Below are 20,760 nucleotides of genomic sequence, written 5' to 3' on the forward strand. Positions count from 1 at the left end.
TTTCAAATGTATATAAATTAGATAATTTTGAATTAGAACACTTTATAGAGAGGTTTTCATAAATGTCCCCGAATTTGTTGTTAGTACTTATTCCTTTTGGCCTGTCAGGTAGGGGTGACTTCTCTTATGCCAATTCATAAGTAATCCTTCCAGTTCACAAGGTTTAAACAGAAGTCAGAGCCCAGTTAATAAACCCAGACTCTGCCATTTGGCAGCTGAGTGGCCTCTCTCAGCTTCAGTTTCCTCATGTGTAAAATGAGGAAAGTAATGAATGCACATGGTGTTTTATAAGAGTTATAATAATGGTCAATTCTAAGCAAACTGACCACACAAGTAGGCTCCAACTCTTCTTTTTGGATGAGTAATACTTGATTCTCAAAGACAGTAATTTATTCCAAACACAAGATGAAATTTTCTCCAAAAAAAAAAAAAAAAGGTATAGAAGTTTGCTAATAGTTCACATAACACTAAGCTACAGAATTCAGACCACAGTAGAGTGATGTTTCATGGCTAGTAGTGAGAAAGACTGGATTTGCTTCCTAACATGAAATGTGGTGTATGAATATAAATGTATCCATACCTTGAATTGAGGAAGCACTTGTCCATTTCTTAGAAGTGATTCACTTATAAAGTATCACACTGATATGCCATTTAATAGTATATGAGTTTTTGAAATAAATGGTTCAAGGTAAAAGTTACCAACCTTATTAAAATAAATATGACTTATATTTTATAATATGGCAAATGAGTCAGAATTTATCTATTTAGAGATAACTTAAATACAACACAGAAGCTAAGCAGGTTCTTAAAATTACTGGTGTCTACAAACTGCCTGAATTTTTGTCTTTGCTAGTTAGTTTCACCCTGCACTGCTAGAAAGAAGCAACAACAGTCAGTATGTCATTCTTCAACATTTAATGGTGCCACAGGGTTAAATAATGGCCTTACTTTTTTGGCCTGAATTTTGCCAAAATTAGCTTCAAACTCTTTTTTTGATCCATTTAGATTTGCTAGATGTCCATCCTTTATTCTGTAGCCTAAGGAATTCAGTTTCCTTATCCTGTACTGTACTATCTGTGGTGTTAATTCAAGAACCATTGGCGTCTCTCTTATCTGAGCTATGGAAATTCCTTCTCTCAATAATCCTTGCATTCTCTCTTCTAAAACTGGAACAGAATAATATAAAAGGGCAGGACATTTCAAAACTAATTGCTTCAGGTCATGATCTGTGCATTTAAAAGCATTTTTAGAGAAGGAAATACTATTCTGTATACTTCTTGGGCAAAGTTGAAAAAGAAATCCTTTGAGTTTGGATAGAAGCTGGAGAATTTCAAAGCTGGTGAAACCTTGCTCCTGGAGAAATTCTAGTGTTTCCTTTATAGCTGTGGGAGAATTTAACAAAATAAATGGGTTTTGGCTTAACAATTTTAGTAGCCAAACTTTCATGTTGGCCTCAGAGCCACCTACATCTAGATAACTCTCTTGGAGAATTCTTACCATTTGCTTATTCTTCTCAACAGGATTATGAAAAACATTAGGTGCAGCTGTCAAAAGTCTGCTAATGACCACATTTTTTAGTCCCAACTCTTGAAAGAACTGAACATTCAGCTTCTGGTTCTCTTGGTCTTTAATAGTAAAGAAAGATTCTGGAAACTGCTCTATTAACTTGATTAACTCTTCCTCATTTTTGCAGACCAACTGCCAGAGTTTTCTCTGGGTGTTAACAGCGGTTGGACTACAGACAATTGCTTCCGGGCAGCGTTCCAAAATACTGGCTACAGCAGTCTCATCGGCACCTAGTTCTTGTAAAATATTCGCAATTTCTTCAACATAGGTTTCATCCTCTAAAAGTACCCATCCTTTTAATCTACGAATTTTCCTAATGTCAACTGAACATTTATAGAGCTTTTCCACTGTTCTTATATTTTCTTTGCTCGACTGTCTATCAGTTGTATAGGTGAAGCATGCTAAGAAAGGTCTGTATTTTGGAGGTGATCGCATCTTTCTGAAAGAACACAGCCTGCAGGACTGGGATCTCAGCAGCAGCTTCCACAACATGGCTGCAATCCACTAGCTAGTTTCCACCGTCCTGGGACTTAAATGGACTCATTCTATCTGAAAAAAAGAAAATAAAGGTTTTTAGTATAAGGGTGTTGACTTTCAGAACACATACACTTACAAATTTGAGCTGTTGAAGTCTGGAAATAAAGTGGATTTAAATTAGACAAGAAAACTGCTCATGTGGAATATTTTTAAAAATCTTCCTAAATAAGGATTGCTTGAACCCAGAAGCCCGAGGTTGCAGTGAGCTGAGATTGTGCCATTGCACTCCAGATGGGGCAACAAGAGTGAAACTCTTAAAAAAAAAACCTCCTAAATAATTAATTGAATTGTAATACACTTCTCCACAACTTCGATATCTTATACTTTGTAAATACACTGTTGAGTTACTTCCATTTTACAGAAGAGCAGCAAGACCAAAGAGTTCAAAGGTTCACAGACCTCAAATGTTATTTTCATACAAATTCCCTTTTCCACAACTGTTTATCTTTTCTTTTAGGAGGCCTGTATTATGCACACACACACAAACATGGTTTTTTGAAATGTTTTACATTATTAAGTTGATGTTTACCTGAAGCAGATACTTAAAGGGGGAAGAGGGGAAGGGTCATCTCTAATTTTATACATTAAATATTTTGCTGAATAACTATCACCCAAAATGGGCCAATTATTTTATTTTAAATGAGTTAATAAATGGATTTTTTTTGTTTTTAGAATTATGTGAGCAAAACTCCCTTTTATAAATCCAGAATTAGAATAAGTTGTAATTCCAGCACTTTGGGAGGCTAAGGCGGGCGGATCACCTGAGGTCAGGAGTTCGAGACCAGCTTGGCCAACATGGTGAAACCCCATCTCTACTAAACATACAAAAATTAGCTGGGTGTGGTGGCAGATGCCTGTAATCCCTAGCTGGGTAAAATGAAAAAATGCCACATGACTGTTCCTGTGGTGCCATGGGAAATCAGGTCAGCTGTGGAATGGTGACTGTACTTTCAGAACAGTGTAATCAGCTATCCACTTGACATCTGTAGGTATCTTGAGATGGCTATACTGTGTCTGACACATTAACAGTCTTTGCCTCTATAGGGGCAGCAAAACACCTCCATCTTCTTAGGGTCGTGGCAGGACCCGAGAATTAGACATAAGATACATTAACAGGAGAAAAACATAAACTTTATTTTTTTTAACTTTATTTATTTTGAGACAGAGTCTCTCTCTGTTGCCAGGCTGGAATGCAGTGGCGCGATCTTGGCTCACTGCAACCTCCACCTCCCAAGTTCAAGTGATTCTCCTGCCTCAGCCTCCCGAGTAGCTGGGACTACAGGTGTGTGCCACCATGCCCAGCTAATTTTTATATTTTTAGTAGAGACGAGGTTTCACCATGTTGGCCAGGATGGTCTCGATCTCTTGACCTCGTGATCTGCCCGTCTCGGCCTCCCAAAGTGCTGGGATTGTAGGTGTGGGCCCCCACCCCTGGCCATAAACTTTACTTAATACAAGTTCACATGGCATGGGAGCCCTCATAAGGAATCAAAGACCCAAAGAAGCAGTTAGAGTCAGTTATTTATGTACTGAGTTGGACAAAAAATAGGAAGCTGCGAAGAAGCAACCAAATTACATGGGGAGGTCTAAAAGATAAGTTATTTTAAAAAGGACTGTGCAGAAATCTTTTGGTATCAATTTCTCATCCTTGAGGTTAAGGATGTTATTCCTTTTGGTATAGGGAGAGTGTCTTTCACATGGGAATTTTATCTGCTTTTAAGAAACAGAAAGAAAGATCTTACACCTGCTATTTTTCAGGTGCCTTTAATTCAAAATGGTCAATATGTCAAAAGTGGTATAATGAACTCCTTCACCACTATTTCTTTTGTCTCTGGTAATGAAAATACATCTGGTTTTAGTACCTGAGAGTGTTGTAAGTGTCTCAGCCTTGCCACAGAAGTGTGTAGTACGGGTCAATTTAGCCTGTTGGCAGCCTTCCCTCACTCTTTACAGGTCTGAAAGAAAAGAAGAAAGCAGCCATTTCCATCCCTGACTTTAATTTAAACGCCCTTGCCATGTATGCTGGGGACTCTTCACTTTCAGCCCTGTCTTAACTAACCCAAATAAATGATTATTCTGTTAGGAAAGTTAGGTAACACCCTTTCCATTTTGGTTTCCCATTTTGGTTTAGCTCACTGTGAGCGCCTATGGAGACTAAAATAATTGTAGGCATAGCTTGTTTTACTCTTAGTGGTTCAACTAGAATTTTCTTCAGATAATTCCTAATACTGTTAAGCCAAGATGAAAATATTATTTTAAAAACTTTCTAAGAAGGCCATCAACTTGAACAGGAAGGAGGCGGCGCAGCATGATGAAGCACAGGCAGATCGGGGCTGGGATCCCGCTCCCCACTCCCTGTTGAGCGACCCCACAAGCTCAGGCTGCACCTCTGTACCACACGTGGGGGAGGAGCGTGGGCTGCTGCCAACCACCCACACCCAATCCTGGCTGTAGCTTATGGGGCACCTTTGGGTAAGTTAGCCTCAGAGAAAACAAGACAGCAGTGATTAGAACAGCGCCTCACACTAACTATTCCATGAGTATTACCAGCAGCAATCTGTGAGATGGAAAGAACAGAATCTAAGCCTTACAGGAAAACTGTAAGGGTTAAAATGCATGTCAAATACTTTGCACAATGCCTGGTACAGAGTAAAATTTCTGGAGCTAGAAGTCTTGTAGTAGTATGACTTTAAATTGTATTTTAGACAGAAATAGATTATTTACAAAGAGAACTGAAAACCAAAAAATTTATGTATGTAGGTATGTATGTATGTATGTATTTATTTATTTATTTAAGAGACAGGGTCTCACTCTGTCACCCAGGCTGGACAGAGTACAGTGTTGTGATCTCGGCTCACTGCAACTTCTGCTTCCCGGGCTCAAGTGATTCTCCAGCCTCAGCCTCCTGAGTAGCTGGGACTACAGCCATGAGCCACCACACCTGGCTAATTTTTGTACTTTTTGTAGAGACAGGGTTTTGCCATGTTGCCCAGGCTGGTCTGGAACTCCTGAGCTCCAGTAGTCCACCCGCCTCGGCCTCCCAAAATGTTGGGATTACAGGTGTGAGCCACCACGCCTGGCCTAAAAAATGGATTTTAAATGCTTCTGTTTGCCAAAATAACTGCTTATAAAAGCAATGCACATTCAATGTGGAAAAGTTGCCAACTTCTGGAAAGTATAAGGAAATGGAAAAAGTCTTTCACAATCCCCACCACTGAAGACAACTGTTCATATTTTGGCATACATGATGATGTGTGACCTGAACACATCACAGTTCAGCTTGGAGTAAGCAGGAAATGCAGACAGCTGCTGTTCCCTTAGCCTCACTGTGCAGGAGCCTCTGTCAGTGGATGTGCCTCGCCATGGTCGATGTCCTTCTAATGTTTAATGATCCGTCATTCTGTATAATGTAACCCCCAACCAAGCCAACTGCAGCATCTAGTGCTTAGCCTGGGGTTCCAAACCCCAGGAACTCCTGGCTGTGCTGGACTTGCTGAAAGATAGTGTATTACTGGTCTCCTGTGTGTTACCTTCCCTACACATGGTACTGAGGTTCTGAATTCAGCCTATAAAGTGAAAATTACAAAGACTCAGAATTTTTCTTGAAAATCTCTTATGCAGACACCACACAGATGAAGTAGTTGGCTATGAACTATGATGTGTTCAGATGAGTCGTCTTTACTAGTTAATCTGCCTTGCTTAGTCTCTGATGAGCAAACACAGCTGACTATGGAAGTGAAAAGTATGAATGTTGTGACTCCTATGTAATGAACACATAATACATATATTTGTATCTAATTTATCTTTCTGCTTCTATTTTATTCACAGTAAGTATCTAACTGTGGTATTAAAAATGCTCTGTAAACATTTGAGTGCTTCGTATATGGGATGGATATACTGTTATTTTGTAATTCATTCCTTATATTGAGCATTTAGGCTATTTGTAATTTTTGCTATATGCTGAATAAATGTCCATATCTCATATGCTTTTCCTTTAGGATGAATTCCTAGAAATAGATTTCCTGACTGAAGAGGAGATACGTGAACACTGGGAAAGCAAAATTGCTAAATTTCCTGTCAGGAAAAACTATCGCAGTTGACATTCTCACAGGCAGTATGAGTGATTCTCTCATCAGTTTTTATTTTGATATGTGAAAAATGATACAACACTAATTTAACTTCTTTTTATTATTTATAAGGGTGATGTTTTCATAATTAAACTATTTCGTTCACCTTTATTTCCTTTTGTGAATCAACCATTCCTGACTTGTAAAACTGCAATCGTTCTGCTTTTTAAAAATTGACTTGTATAAACTCTATGAATTAAGAAATATAATCTCATTTTTGAAAATATTTTCTTCAGCTCATTTTCAGTTGTTGATGGTATATTTTAGCATACCAAAGTAGCCCCTTTTTTAATTGTAGTAAGATATAAATAACAAAAAATTTACCATTTAAACCATTTTCAAGTGTACCATTCAGTGGCTTAAAGTATAGTCACAATGTTGTACCACCACGACCACTATCCCAAACACCAACTCTGTCTCTGTGCCCATTAAACAATAACTCTCCATACCCTCTTCCCTCCAGACACCAGTTACCTCTATTTTACTTTCTGTCTCTATGAATTTGCCTATTCTAGGTTCTTCTTATATGTGGGGTCATATAATATTTGTCTTTCGTGTCTGGCTTATTTCATTTAGCATAATGTTATCAAAGTTTATATTACAGTATCTGTTAGAACAAAGCAGTTAATTTCACGTGGTCAAAGGAAGGTCAGGGAAGTTTTCCTTGATGATCCTTACTGCTTTTAAGTACCAGATGATCAGTAAAAATTCATCCATTATTTCCTCCCATATTTTTGTTTGAACTTTAAAACTTAGCTCCTTAAGTTCATTTGAAATTTCTGGGTGTGAGCTGAGAATCTAAATAGATTTTATCAATAGTTTGCTTCTCTCCAAGTACCATTTTCTGAACAATCCTTTCCTTCCCCATGACTTATGATGCCTCCTTTATCACATGTTAAATGTAGCTTTTGTCTCTAATTTGCCTCCATCCTCATCCCCCTACTTTGCAATTCCCCAAAGGGGCCAAGAGGCTCATTTCTGGTCTTTGCTGCATACTTGGCTCCCCCTGCCAGACCATCCTCAAACAAGCTCTGGTTGACTCACTCTTCCACACTTCCCACCAACTATCTCAGATCTTCTCAACTCAGACCTCTGGCCTCCCGCCTACCTCCATACCCACCTTCACTCACAACCAGTGCCCTTGCCTCCTATCTGTACAAAGAAAGGAGAGCAGCTCCTCTCAGCAGACATAAACCTATCACTAGCTCCCCTTCACAGCTTTCATTATCCAGTCACAGCTTTCATTATCCAGGGTCATTCCTGCTCCTGTGCTGAGCTCAGCCTCTCTGGCCTGAGAACTCTCAAGCCCTTTCTCAAGTGTTTGCTCCTTCAGGTGTATCCTCCTCTGATGCTCCAGCCATCACTCCACTGCTCTTCCTGTCCTTGCCCAAACCCTATCTCTCTCCACTGCTCTTCTTTTCCCTGCCCAAACCCTATCTCTGTCTTCACCTCAGCTAATTCTTGCAGATCCTTCTTTCTCTCCATTTCCTCTTCTACTTATACAGCTTGCGATAAAGATAACTTCCATGTGGTTACAGCCAATGAGTAGTTTTCATTCTTATCTCTTTTTTTTGTAGAGAAGGGGTTTCACCACATTTCCAGGCTGCTCTTGAACTCCTGAGCTCAAGTGATCTGCCCACCTTGGCATCCCAAAGTGTCGATTACAGGCGTGATGTGGTTTGGCTGTGTCCCCACCCAAATCTCATCTTGAATTGTAGCTCCCATAATTCCCTTGTGTTGTGGGAGGAACCCAGTGGGAGATAATTAAATCATAGGGGTGGTTTCCCCCATACTGTTCTCATGATAGTGAATAAGTCTCATGAGATCTGATGGTTTTATAAGGGGAAACCCCTTTCGCTTGGCTCTCACTCTTTTCTTGTCTGCCACGATGTGAGATGTGCCTTTCACCTTCCGCCATGATTGTGAAGTCTCCCCAACCACGTGGCACTGTAAGTCCATTAAACCTCTTGCTTTTGTAAATTGCCCAGTCTTGGCTATGTCTTTATCAGCAGCATGAAAAAGGACTAATACAAGCCATGAGCCACCACACCCAGCCTTCCTTATCTCTTTTGACTTCTGCAGCTTTTAGCAGAGTTGACCACTTTCTCCTTGAAATATTCTCTCATTTGACTTCCTGGACACTCGACTTTTTTTGATTCTTCTCCCTTTCTATACTTCTCGCCACCCTCTATCTGTCTCCCGTGCAAGCTCACCTTCAAGGCTTGGTTCTAGACCTCTCTTCTTCTTACCTTACAGTCTCTCCCCGCAGATCTTGTCCTCATCCAGATATTCAGTTCATCCACTTGGGATTCTTTCCAACTTCTTCTCAAAATGTGATCTTGTCAGTTCCCTGCAATAAACTTGCCAATGGCATTTTAGGATAAAGACAAAGTAAAATAAAACATAGAAATGCCTTACCATGGCCTACAAGGCCTCTTTGGGCTCTGCCACCACCCTAATTCCCATTTCCCTCTCCTGCACCAGCTGCATTTGCTTCCTGTCAGTCCCTGGTGCTCTACTGGTTTCTACCATGTGGTCTTTGAAGACTGTGGGCCAGATTCCATGCCCAAAATGCTCCAACTTTTAGGCCTAAGTGTCACTTGCTCAAGGAAACTTTTCTAACCTTCACGAATACATGAAGCCTCCTGTCCCCATTACAGGATTTCATGGCACCATGGACTTTTACACTTGTGCACAAGTGGTACAACAGCTGCAGCTGTTCATGTGTTGTTTCTGTCTCAACACTATATGGACAGACTGGTCACCACAGTGTTCCAATGAACTGCTTCCCTATCCTTCACCCAGCTGCCTTCACTGCCTCTAGGAGGCATTCCTGGGCAGGTGGCCTTCTGTGTGCTCTTCCACAGCACCCTGCTCCGGACCCTACTGCAGCACTTATTATGCTCTTACAAGTTCTTCATTCTTCCAACCAGTAGGAATTTTGTTGCTGTTTGTTTGAAGTTCAAGCTGTGTATCAGGCATACTAGGCACAGATCTGCTAAAACAACACTTCTTCACACCTCTATTTGGATCACAGATCAACTCAGAACCTGAGAGTCACAGACTCTCTTTCCAGAAGAAAAGACCCACGCTCACAACATTTCGCAAATGATTTTAGCAGGATTCATGGACACCCTGCAGCCCGGCCATGAATAACCTGCACTAGATTTACAAGAGTTGGGAAGGCAGGAACTGAACGGTGTTCTGCTTTATTCTCTGCACCCAGCAAAGAACTTGTTCCACAGAGAGACAAAATTAGTATTTGTCAGGTGAAAATGAGTGAACAAGTGGATGCGGTACATTAATGCAGTGGGTAAAACTGGGTTAGCAGAGCCAGACTGCCTGATTCCTGGATAACAGTTGTGTTGTGACTTGAAGAAGTTACTTCACCTCTCTGAGCCTCAGTTTGGCATCAGGAAAATGGTGATACTATCTCCTGGGTGACTGCAAAGATCAAACGAGTTAATACCATAAATCACTTACAATATGCAGAAAACTCTTCACATATACTAAATCATTAAATCATCACAACAACTCATTTTAAAATGAGGAAACAGACGCAGGTAAAGGAACTTGCCCAAGGTTGCTTAGCTAAAAAAAAAAACAAAAAACAAAAAACCGGCAGAATTTGGACTCAAACCCCATAGGTTGGCTCCAGAGTCCTGCCTGCTCTTAGCCCTGTGCCCCCACATATAGCAATGCTTTTGGTAAATGTTTGTTAAATCACAATGTGGGCTGTTCTAGGATGCTTGTTTCTTAAGCATTTTTGGGGAGTGAAATTCACTTCTGTAATACACAGTTATGGTTAGTATGGTCTTCTCTACACCACCACTGGTTTCAATAAAGTTCTTCTTTCGTAACACGTATGCCCTGCTGCCAGTTTCAAATTGACCAACGTTTATAAGCAAGGAAAAACGAGGGTCCACGGAAGATCTCCAGGACCGATCAAAAGGCCGCACATTCACTGTGGGGCCTCCACTTTTCCAGAGAAACCCGGCAGGCTGAGCTGAGCGTCTGACGAGGCGTGGGGTTTTGCGGGCCCTGACCGCTGCTGCGCCGCTGGTGAGGAACACGCCCAGGAGCAGAGGAAGGGGGTGACTCACCTGTCGGCGTCAGCTCCAAGCAAGGCACAGGGAGTACCGGGGGCCAGGCCCCGTCCTTCCCTCTCTCTCCGGCCAGCCTCCCCACAGTCCGCAGTCCCCGAGGCCTGGAGCTGGGATTTCGGTCTTAGGTCCCAAGAAGCTCCCGACAGTTCTCGGCAGCGCCAACCAGGCCATCAGTCCCTTCGCCCATGGCCAATCAGGGCTCGGGAGATGACCGCCCCCCCCCCAGACACGCCCCCGCGTCCCAACGCAGCCAGTCAGAGCGCGGGACACAACTACGCGTCCCTCCCCGCACCACGAGGGCGAGTCGGAGTGGGAATCGGCTTTCCAGGCAGCCGAGCCTGTGCTGGCGGGGGCATCTGGCATTTTCACACCCTTTCCTTCCCAGCATTTTAGGAAGCGGAGTTCCAGTAGCTTTGACGCTTAGAAAATGTAAGAAAAAAAGAAGTAACAGAAACCGCTATATCTTTAACATAGAGCCAATCACTGTTCTCAAAATAATTCAGTTAGGTAAAGAACCAACTTACAAAAGAAATGTTTAAAAAACCCCCAAAGTTCTTTGAAACACATCTAAACTCTTCCCCGCCCCCACCCTACCCCAGCAGTTAGAGACTGTCTTTAAAAGCCATTCTCCTTTCTCCCCCTCCTTGCCACCTTCACCTAAATACTCCCCTTTTCTGATAAACTGCCAAGTGGTTTCCATTCTAATTATTACCGGTGATGCCCAACCTCATACACTAAACACGTTAATTTCTCCTTAAAGCCAGGCTGAATGTCTCTCTCATTTATTTTCACATTTATCCATCCAAAAAACAAGTATTTATGGCAGGCCTGCTAAGTGCCAAGCATATTGAAACAGCAATGAGAAGATAGAGGGGGAATAAAACACATTCCCTGTCCTTATGGAGCTTACATTCTAGTGGAGGGCAGAGATATCAACAACTAATAACGTGACTAATCACACCTAGTTAAGTGTTATCAAGGACAGGGTGCCCTGAGCTGGGCCTGGTGATTCTGTTTGTGTGGAGTTGGAGTCAGGAAAACTGGTTTTCCCAGCTGGAGGTGTCTGCTGTCAGGTGTTCGTAGCACACTGTGCACAGTTCTGCCGTCGGTGGCACTGGCATACAGACTGCCCTCGCACCCTGTGGAGTGAATTCCTTGAAGCTACTGATTATTTTTTCTGTCAACAATGCTGGGCACACAGTAGGAACTCAGGAAATGTTAACTAAATCTTTGAGTCTAGTCTCACTATGCAGTTTAGGCTCAACAGGCTTTATCGAGAGGAGCTCACACGTGCATTTAACTCCACAGAGTAGCAGCAAGAATCCTGGCTCCTCAAGATCACCCACCTCTGATCTCTAGGATATTCTAGAACGATCTGAGCAACTCATGTGTACAGCTGGGGGGTGTTTGTCCAGCAACTCCTGAGTTATCCGAATATAAAAACTCTATTATGCATAGATTTATTGCACACTTTTTCCTGAAATAAAATGATTTGGGGTCCAGACTAACCAAAGTGTGTCATTTGCAGTTAGGAAAAGGAAATTAGGATACAGAAAAGGAAGTTAAGGAATGTAAACTCAGGACTTAGAACTGCAAGCTGCCATCACTGGTCAGGAGGGAGGGAGCAGAAATGTGCACCAGGGTGCTGGAAGCTTGTATTAGGGCTCCACGTAATTGTGCAAGGAATTATAATACATATGACCCCGTGCATTGTAATCAAAACTTGAAACTGACAAATCAGCTATGCCAACTGTATTAAATAAATGCTACTCAAAGTTTTTTCCAGCCCAAATATTTAAACAGTGCATTTCTAGGACCATATAATCAGAAAAAAAACCTTGAATGAAGAAAAGGGGAAAAGAACTTACAATTATGCATATTATGTACAAGAAAATTACAAACACATTTGAATTGTGAGAAGATCCTGAAATTTCTAGTATGTAAGGGATGCATTAAAAATACTGATAGACTTTTATATCTCAAATTTACTAATTTATTTTAAGCAAATATGAAAAACATAAGGACTTTGTACAGTTCATTCAAAACCCTGGTTCTCTCAATATAATTTTCCCAAGTTGTCAGTACAGTTTTTGGCAATAAGAATTGAAGAAGTATTTGCTGAATGAGTAAAATGTCTTAAATCCCTTAACCACAAGTAGGATTTCTAGTTAGGGGGAGAATACTGATTCAAACATCATGTATCTGCTCAAGTAGAGCATGATGATTGATGCCTTTTCTTTCCCTTTCAGTGATTCATTTTGACCACTATTTACACCAAACTGAAAAAGCTTTCCAAAAAACTCCCTAATAAAAAAAAAATCCTCTTACATTTATAAATAGCATACCAGTGCTTATGCTGAGATAGTGTTCTTTTACTGAAATGTTTATTTATTCACATTAAAACTGAATCTTTGGCCGTGCGCGGTGGCTCATGCCTGTAATCCCAGCACTTTGGGAGGCCGAGGCCAGCGGATCATGAGGTCAGGAGATCACGACCATTCTGGCTAACGGTGAAACCCTGTCTCTACTAAAAAATACAAAAAATTAGCCGGGCGTGATGGCACGCGCCTGTAGTCCCAACTACTCGGGAGGCTGAGGCAGGAGAATCGCTTGAACCCAGAAGGCAGAGGCCGCAGTGAGCTGAGATCGTGCCACTGCACTCCAGCCTGGGCGACAGAGTGAGACTCTGTCTCAAAATAACAACAAGAAAACTGAAATCTATGACCTCTTGTACGGTGATGGTAAATCTCAGGTCTATGAATTTCTCAACTCTGCACTGTACAACCAGGTCCAAAGAGTAGGATGTGAGGTACACTTACCATAAAAAACAATTAAAATATTACTTCACTTTAACAGTGGTGAAAAAAGAACGATAAAGCACAGGATTTTTTCTTATTCTTTTTCTCGGTAATGGATTTCCCACCTGCCGCCCCATCCCCGAGACAAGGTCTTACCCTGTCATCCAGGTTGGAGTGCAGTGGTGCAATCATAGCTCACTGCAGCCTCAAACCCCCTAGATCAAGCCATCCTCCCACCTCAGCCTCCCAAGTAGCTGGGACCATAGTGCACACCACCACACCTGGCTAATATTTTTGTTGTTTCCTTTTGTAGAGATGGGGTCCCAAGATGTTGTTCAGGCTAATCTTTTTTTTTTTTTGAGACAGAGTCTCACTCTGTCGTCCAGGCTGGAGTGCAGTGGTGCGATCTCGGCTCACTGCAAACTCCGCCTCCTGGGTTCACGCCTCAAGTGATTCTCCTGCTTCACTTCAGTTTCCCAAAGTGCTAGAATTATAGGCATGAGCCACCCTGCCTGGTCTTCTTTACTTTTTTTTATTTTTATATTGATTTTTTAAAAATAGAGATGGGGTCTTGCTAAGTCTCCAGGGCTGGTCTCAAACTCCTGGCTTTAAGTGATCCTCCCGCCTCAACCCCACAAAGTGCTGGGATTACAGGCAATGAGCCACCACACCCAGCTCAGATGAGGTCTTGATCTGTCCACCCAGGCTGGAGTACAGTGGCACAATCATAGCTCACTGCAGCCTTGACCTCCTGGGCTTCAGTGATCCTCCCACCTCAGCCTCCAAAAGTGCTGGGATTATAGGCGTGAGCCACCACACCTAGCCTCAGTAATGGAATTTATTGATCATTGTTAATTCACTATCCAGGATATTTTTAAAAATGCATATCATCTAAAATGTTATTGTTTCTGTATTTTTACTCAACTTTTATCTTCAGTTATCTTTAAATTATACTAAATATCTATCACGATTAATGATGGGAAAATGAAAAGCCACTGGTTATAATTCAGAATGGCAAGAACTAACCTACTAGAGAACATTAAAGGGATAATAACAATAGTAATAAAAATAATGGCAGCTAACCAGAGCTGTGGCATACAGCTATGCAGACTGTGCACTGTACATGACAGGGGGTGACACAGCATGGCAGCCCTGTGGCTAACACTGAGTACCCTATCACATGCCAGCTCATAAGTATTTTACATGGAACTGAACTATAAAGCAGATACTACCCTCATCCCTATTTTATAGATAAGAAGAAAGAAGACACAGAAGGTTAAACTTGCTCAAGACCTCAAAGCTAATGAATGGTAGAAATGGGCATTTGACTCTAGAGCTCACTCTATTGATTGCTAGCCCATACTGACTGATTTATGGTTACAAATGCCATTACTTGAAAAAAGTCCCTTTAGTTTTACCTCTTTCTTGCATATAATTTTGAAAAACACTGTTTAACTAAACATATGGTAGCTGTTCCTTCAAAATGATGATGTGGTTTATAGAATCTCTTTGTAATTTGTAATCATATATCATACAGCAATACTCTCTCCCTTACCAAAAAAGAAAAAAAAAACCCACGTACACTAGATTTCATATTTGCATATACTTTAATAACAAGTTCATTTTAGTAATAAATGAACAAAGAAACAGAGACAGAGAACTTAACACATGATACTTCCACAAGTTTGGGTCTAAAAAGGTTTACATCAAAGTTTAAAACATATACTGTCTGTGTTAACAGAGGCTACAATACCAATTTGGATTACGCACATTATCTAAAACATTATTATCAAAGAGTGCAAAGTTAGATCAAACAACATCAAGAAAATTCTGTCCTAAAATTTTAACAATGTCTTTTAAGAAAGTCTAAAAACCTCCTTTTTTCCCACTGACTTCAAAACTTTGAGTTTTATATCAGAATATCAATTTGTCATTTTAACTTTACCATACATGAAAAATTATCAAAAATATATCGATGGGTCTATACTAATTGTGACTGTTTATATTTACATTAAGCAAATTCTCTTGCCAAGTTCTTTATATACAAATTACCAATTGTCTTCTGTGAAATTCATTAAAAAGTTAAAAACCACAGAAATGTCATTAGAAACAACATATTTCAATATGTAACTGCTTTCCATCAATGAAGAATATTTTTAAATAACTTAATTGAAAAGTATTGAACTCCCCACCAATTTCAGCTGCAACAGTATTCCTCCTGAATGTTTTCTGTGATTTAAGGGGGGAAAAAAAACTAGGTAAAGCTTGATTGCAAATAATTCAATGACAAAAATGTGATGAGTGTTTATTGACCTTATCTTCAAGATACTTATAGTCTAATTAGGTTGACATAAAAAAACTAAGCAATAAAAAATGTGAACAGTGTTAGAAACTGAAGAAACAGAAAATTTTTAAAAACTGGCAAATCCAACGTATAAATACTTTTCATATTAATTTAAATCACAAAATGACATCCCAAATCCAATTAAATTGAATGCAGGCAAGGCTTTCTGATACTTCTAATAAGGGCCAGCATTTTAAAAAATTTTAAACTATTCCCAAATTGGAAATAATTTAGATTTTAGAAGCATCATAACAGATAAAAGAAATTTATCAACATTTAAGAGGCAAAGATTTAGGGGAAAGTTCATAAAAAGATTATATTAATGTCACTAAAATAAACAGGCCACTTTAATTGTTTTAGACTCATAGTTACATAGTAAGGAAATAAAAAAGTTGTCTTTTTCTAAGAAAAAGCTTGACCACAAAATCATAAACATCTCTAATTTAAAGAGCATTGGTTCAGATGAATATAAAACTGGTGCAACAATTTCTCCAGTACAGATGCATGTCTCTTGACCAAAAATTAACTGAGTTTGTAAAAATTGCTTAAAAATTAATGCCTCAAGATTTTCTGGTTTGAAAATAGAGATTTGCTCCATTTTTGAAATTATCTTAATTTATGTTAATTATATACTCTTCTAAAGCAAGAAATACAGCTCTAAAATATTTACCTAATTAGTGCTCTGTCTCTGGACTTTAGGACCAATACTCTGTGTGTCCTCTTCCTGACTAGGACGTTTCCCACCACTGAGACCAGTGCCCACGGAGCTTCTTCCTGCACATTTAAAAAATGTATGTTTAAGATAGGAAAAGGAAAAAGAACAGTATGCTCCAATGCTTCATTCTTACCTTGCTTCAACAGGTGAGTTTGCTGGCTGTCGCCATGAGCATAGTGTAAAATACCACTCCCTTGAGAGCAACCTGTTAGTATTTAAAACACAGTAAAATTACTTAAAATCAAATCCAAGATGTATGTATTATTAAGTCTACAAATCCAACTTTTAGCGCTTGTACTTAAGGTCATTTATATGCTTTTAAGACTAAATCTCAATCTTCCTATGAACCAAAAATCACATGCTCAAACCAGGAAAACTTAAATTTAGGCTCACAGAAGTGTTGACAGCTCAAAGGCAAAATCATTGATGATCATTTTCTAAAAAACATTTCCTTACTAGATGACAATTTGAAACTTGACCATGAAGGTAAAACATAGGGGCAAGAGTGAGATAGACATTCCTCCCTCACTCTTGTCCCTTTTCCCACGCTTTTCCTTCAGAGCTCCTCCAAACATATTTCCTTGAGGATAAGGGAATAAGGGACTGCCCGATGAGTTAAACAATTCAAATCATACGACAAGCAGAAGACACAGACTATGTGGCAGTTACCTAGCCTAAGCAATCCCATCAACCCTTCTAAAAACAAACACTATTATAGGAGAATAGGTTGGCTAGAACAGAGAAGTATGTTTTAGGGAAACATTTCCATCAGTGTGTCCAGGTTATGGAAAAATATGAGCATTCTGGACCTATCCATGAGCAGGTGGATAGGTCAACACCTTATGGCCTGAACAAGACTGTGCACTTACTTTCGTTTTAATTAACTTCAATCCCAGGCAATCAGTGGCAGTTGCTCACCCTAAGTGAGTATGAAGTACTATCCCATAGTTGTTTTAATTTGCATTTCCCTAATGACTAATAATGCTGATGAACTGATATTTTACAATAAAAAAACCTAAAAGTTAAATAAAAACTAAAACATATTGCTACAGTAGTAAACATATTACAGTCTGTTTTATTATAAGAACAAAAGTAAGACTTCTATGTATAGTTTATTCCTTTCCTGAGCACATGTGCACACACACACAAATACAAAGATGAGCAGAGAAAAATGCAATTTGTGTTGCAGAGATTAAGAATGTTCCACAGTCATTAAAAAAACAAACAAAAACAAACAAACAAAAAACTAAGAAAAGTCAAAGAATTTTGCCCTTTGACATGCCTTGTAAGGTACTATAAAAGCCTACAGACAGGATAAGTGTAAGGCATAAAGGGATATGCTTTAGAAGCATTTAAGTCCTTTCAAATGGGGCAGAAACCTGAGAGGAGAAATGTTTAATATTAATAGCATAGCCCAAGCCGTGTCTTTTCACAATTTCCCATTTCCAGGTCTAAAATGTTTTTTTCCTTCATCTGACTACCCAAATGCTACTCAATCCTGCCACCTTTCAAGAAAGTTTCTCTAGTCCCTTCAGCTCTCAATAATCTCTCCCTTTTCTCATATTGCACATGGAGGCAGCATCTTATAATTTATCACTTTTTCATTTGTTTTTGTTTTCCCTCCACACCCCCATTTAGACTTAAGTTCTACTTAGCTTTTCATGTCTCATGTCTTTTGAAAGCCTCCAAGAAGCTGGCTACAAACTATGTTACAGGCAAATATTTACATGATTAAAATAATTTCAAGATTTATTAATTCTTCTATTATATAATAAACTACCCTATATACATTTGTGAAGCAAAATTGTCCCAATTTAACCTGCTACTATGATTAGCTTTTGAAGATAATTCCAAATAAACGACACAGGTTTGAGTGGTCTAAGAAGCAGTCTGTGCCATCATTGTGTATTAGCCCAACCCTTGGTTCCTAGCCCATTGCTACCTGCCTGTTATCTTAGTGCTTCACAGAGCTTCTGTCCCTCACTCATGTGTGGGCTGACAAGGCAGGCTGTGAACTGAAAAAGAGATCTGAAAGAACTTTTGAAATGATTATCTTGTGGAAGTTTATTCAAATTGTAGGAGATCCTGAGAAGGAACATTTCTCAAGTATACTGCCATCACTGGCAACTGTCGACTGCTGGGTGGATCACATTCCAGGAATAAAATATTTTCTCTTGTAAACACTTATGGCATTCCATTTGCAGAGGAGGCCCAATGATGCAGGAAGAAGTACAAGCTTTGGAGCTAGTCAGACTTGGATCTGAATCTTAGCTCAACTACTTACTAACTGTGGGATCTTGGTTAAGTTACCTAATCTTTCTAGGATTATTTCCCCAAATATAAAATGAGGATCCCACTACCTCCTCCCCAGGTTATTGTGAGAAAGTATGCAAAAATCCCTTACCATCTACTGGGCAAAGGTAGGCAGTCAAAATGTGAGTGCTTTTGTCCCCTTCTCCCAAAACTAATTCTTGGAGGATAAAATACATGCTGTTTTCATGAGGATGCAGGACATTTCTGAATTCAAAAAGGTTCAGTTTTTAAAAGGTTTTATTCTTAATATCAACTTAGAACATCTGACTTAAAAAAGCATTCCTCAAATGCTACCCTGTTTTTATCCTGTTTTATTTTGAAAAATATAGATTCACAAACAGTTGTAGTTAGTACAAAGAGGTCCTGTTTCCCTATCTTCTTAGTGACATCTTATGAAACTACAGTACAACAATATAACCAGGTATTGACATTGATACAATGTGTTTGTATGATTTTATGCTCTTTTATCGCATGTATAGATTTCTTTTTTCTTTTTTTTCCCTTCAATTTTTATTTTAAGTTCTGGGGTACATGTGCAGGATGTGCAGGTTTGTTACATAGGCAAACATGTGCCATGGGGGTTTGCTGCACAGATCAACCCATCACCTAGGTATTAAGACCAGCATGCATTAGCTATTCTTCCTAATGCTCTCCCTGCCCCTGCCCCCCCACAACAGACCCCAGCATGTGTGTTTTGTTGTTTTTTGTTTTTGAGATGGAGTTTTGCTCTTGTTACCCAGGCTGGAGTGCAATGGCACAATCTCAGCTCACCACAACCTCTGCCTCCTGGGTTCAAGTGATTCTCCTGCCTCAGCCTCCCAAGTAGCTGGGATTACAGGCATGCGCTACCACGCCTGGCCAATTTTGTCTTTTTAGTAGAGACGGGGGTTTCTCCATGTTGGTCAGGGGCTGGTCTCGAACTCCCAACCTCAGGTGATCCACCCACCTCGGCCTCCCAAAGTGCTGGGATTACAAGTGTGAGCTACTGCACCTGGCCCCAGTATGTGTTGTTCTCCGCATGTATCCATGTGTTCTCATCATTCTACTTCCGCTTACAAGCGAGAACATGAGGTGTTTGGTTTTCTGTTCCTGCCTTAGTTTGCTGAGGATAATGGCTACAAGCTCCATCATGTCCCTGCAAAGAACATGATCTCATTCCTTTTTATGGCTGCATAGTATTTCATGGTACATATGTACCACATTTTCTTTATCTAGTCCATCATCGACTGGCATTTAGGTTGATTCCACGTCTTTGCTAATGTGAATAGTGCTGCAATGAACATACGTGTGCATGTATCTTTATAACAGAATGATTTATATTCCTTTGGGTATATACCCAGTAATGGGATTGCTCAGTCAAATGGTATTCCTGCTTCTAGATCTTTGAGGAATCACCACACTCTCTTCCACAATGGTTGAACTAATTTACAATCCCATCAACAATGTAAAAGCCTTCCTTTTTCTCTGCATCCTCACCAGCATCTGTTGTTTCTTGACTTTTTAATAATCACCATTCTCACGGATGCTGTCCTATTTTTTAATCAAATTACTGAGCTTCATGCTATTTTTGGTCAAAGCCAAAAACTAATATGATGGTTCAAATTTCTAACACATACTGAGTTCCTGAAATTATTAATATCACACATAAGAATTTACATGGTCACTAAATTTGTATCATACAGAAAACTACTACAGACCAGACTTTATAAGAAAAACTTATGTGCAAAAAGACTAGAGGGCTCTATGCATGTGTACAATAAATCTTTTGGCCATGTTCACAGGGCCACTGACTTTCTTAACTAATTACCTTATAGTTGCCATACACCTAAGGAGTAAAAAATAAGAAGCATTCTGAAAATATGACATTTGAGTTTCATTTTATCCTTAAAATTGCTCTCCTCAGTTTGCAAGAGCTTTAACTTGACCCAGTATCTATTATACGTAATGATATTTTCCATCTCTAAAATGTCATCAATGGAGTGAAGAGATGTGTCTGGGTGCACATGTATGCATGCATACAAAGAATCTATTAGGCTAATTTCAAAGACAGATTTTTATAAAATATGTTAGTGAGGATCAATAACAAATATATTTGCTTAATAACCTCTTCATGTTACTAAGTGCAGAAATTTCCTTTTCACTTACTTCCACTGCTGCTACAACCTGGGATATTTTCTGCAGAATATCCCATGAAGCCTCCATTCCCATTAGGATTAGAAGGTACTGATGCTAGAAGACCTAAAGGACAAAAAAA

General features: G+C 39.7%; 2 protein-coding genes across 10 annotated transcripts in view; both read right to left on the reverse strand.

The window, feature by feature from the left end:
* Positions 1 to 898: 898 nt before the first annotated feature.
* Positions 899 to 10,556, reverse strand: MTERF2 (mitochondrial transcription termination factor 2). 4 transcript variants are annotated; one of them, XM_057299519.2, is made up of 4 exons: positions 10,334 to 10,556; positions 8,480 to 8,580; positions 3,966 to 4,058; positions 899 to 2,115 (listed from the first exon to the last, which is right to left on the reverse strand). In XM_057299519.2, exon 4 carries the CDS (start codon positions 2,056 to 2,058, stop codon positions 901 to 903), a length of 1,158 nt encoding a protein of 385 aa, XP_057155502.1. In that variant the 5' UTR covers positions 2,059 to 2,115; positions 3,966 to 4,058; positions 8,480 to 8,580; positions 10,334 to 10,556; the 3' UTR covers positions 899 to 900. The 4 variants fall into 4 exon arrangements, with proteins under 4 accessions (XP_057155502.1, XP_057155501.1, XP_057155499.1 ...); XM_057299518.2 differs by having other exon boundaries at positions 8,480 to 8,590; XM_057299516.2 differs by lacking the exon at positions 3,966 to 4,058 and having other exon boundaries at positions 8,480 to 8,590.
* Positions 10,557 to 14,722: 4,166 nt separating this feature from the next.
* CRY1 (cryptochrome circadian regulator 1) overlaps positions 14,723 to 20,760 on the reverse strand; it is a 104,360-nt gene continuing 98,322 nt past the window's right edge. For 4 of the 6 annotated variants that reach the window (XM_003832540.5, XM_055096083.2, XM_055096084.1 and 1 more), the window contains 4 exons: positions 20,652 to 20,744; positions 16,327 to 16,398; positions 16,149 to 16,252; positions 14,723 to 15,363 (listed from right to left, as the gene is read on the reverse strand). In XM_003832540.5, the coding sequence (XP_003832588.1) occupies positions 16,149 to 16,252; positions 16,327 to 16,398; positions 20,652 to 20,744 (269 nt within the window). In that variant the 3' untranslated portion in view covers positions 14,723 to 15,363. Of the gene's footprint in view, positions 16,399 to 20,651; positions 20,745 to 20,760 lie in introns of all 6 variants that reach the window. The other 2 variants (XM_055096085.2, XM_063593621.1) reach the window with 2 other exon arrangements.

Source organism: Pan paniscus, chromosome 10, assembly GCF_029289425.2.
Source record: "Pan paniscus chromosome 10, NHGRI_mPanPan1-v2.0_pri, whole genome shotgun sequence".
NCBI lineage: Eukaryota > Metazoa > Chordata > Mammalia > Primates > Hominidae > Pan > Pan paniscus.

Coding starts and splice junctions, on each gene's coding strand:
- MTERF2 (XM_057299519.2), bottom strand. CDS start 2,058: ATGTTGTGGAAGCTGCTGCTGAGATCCCAGTCCTGCAGGCTGTGTTCT.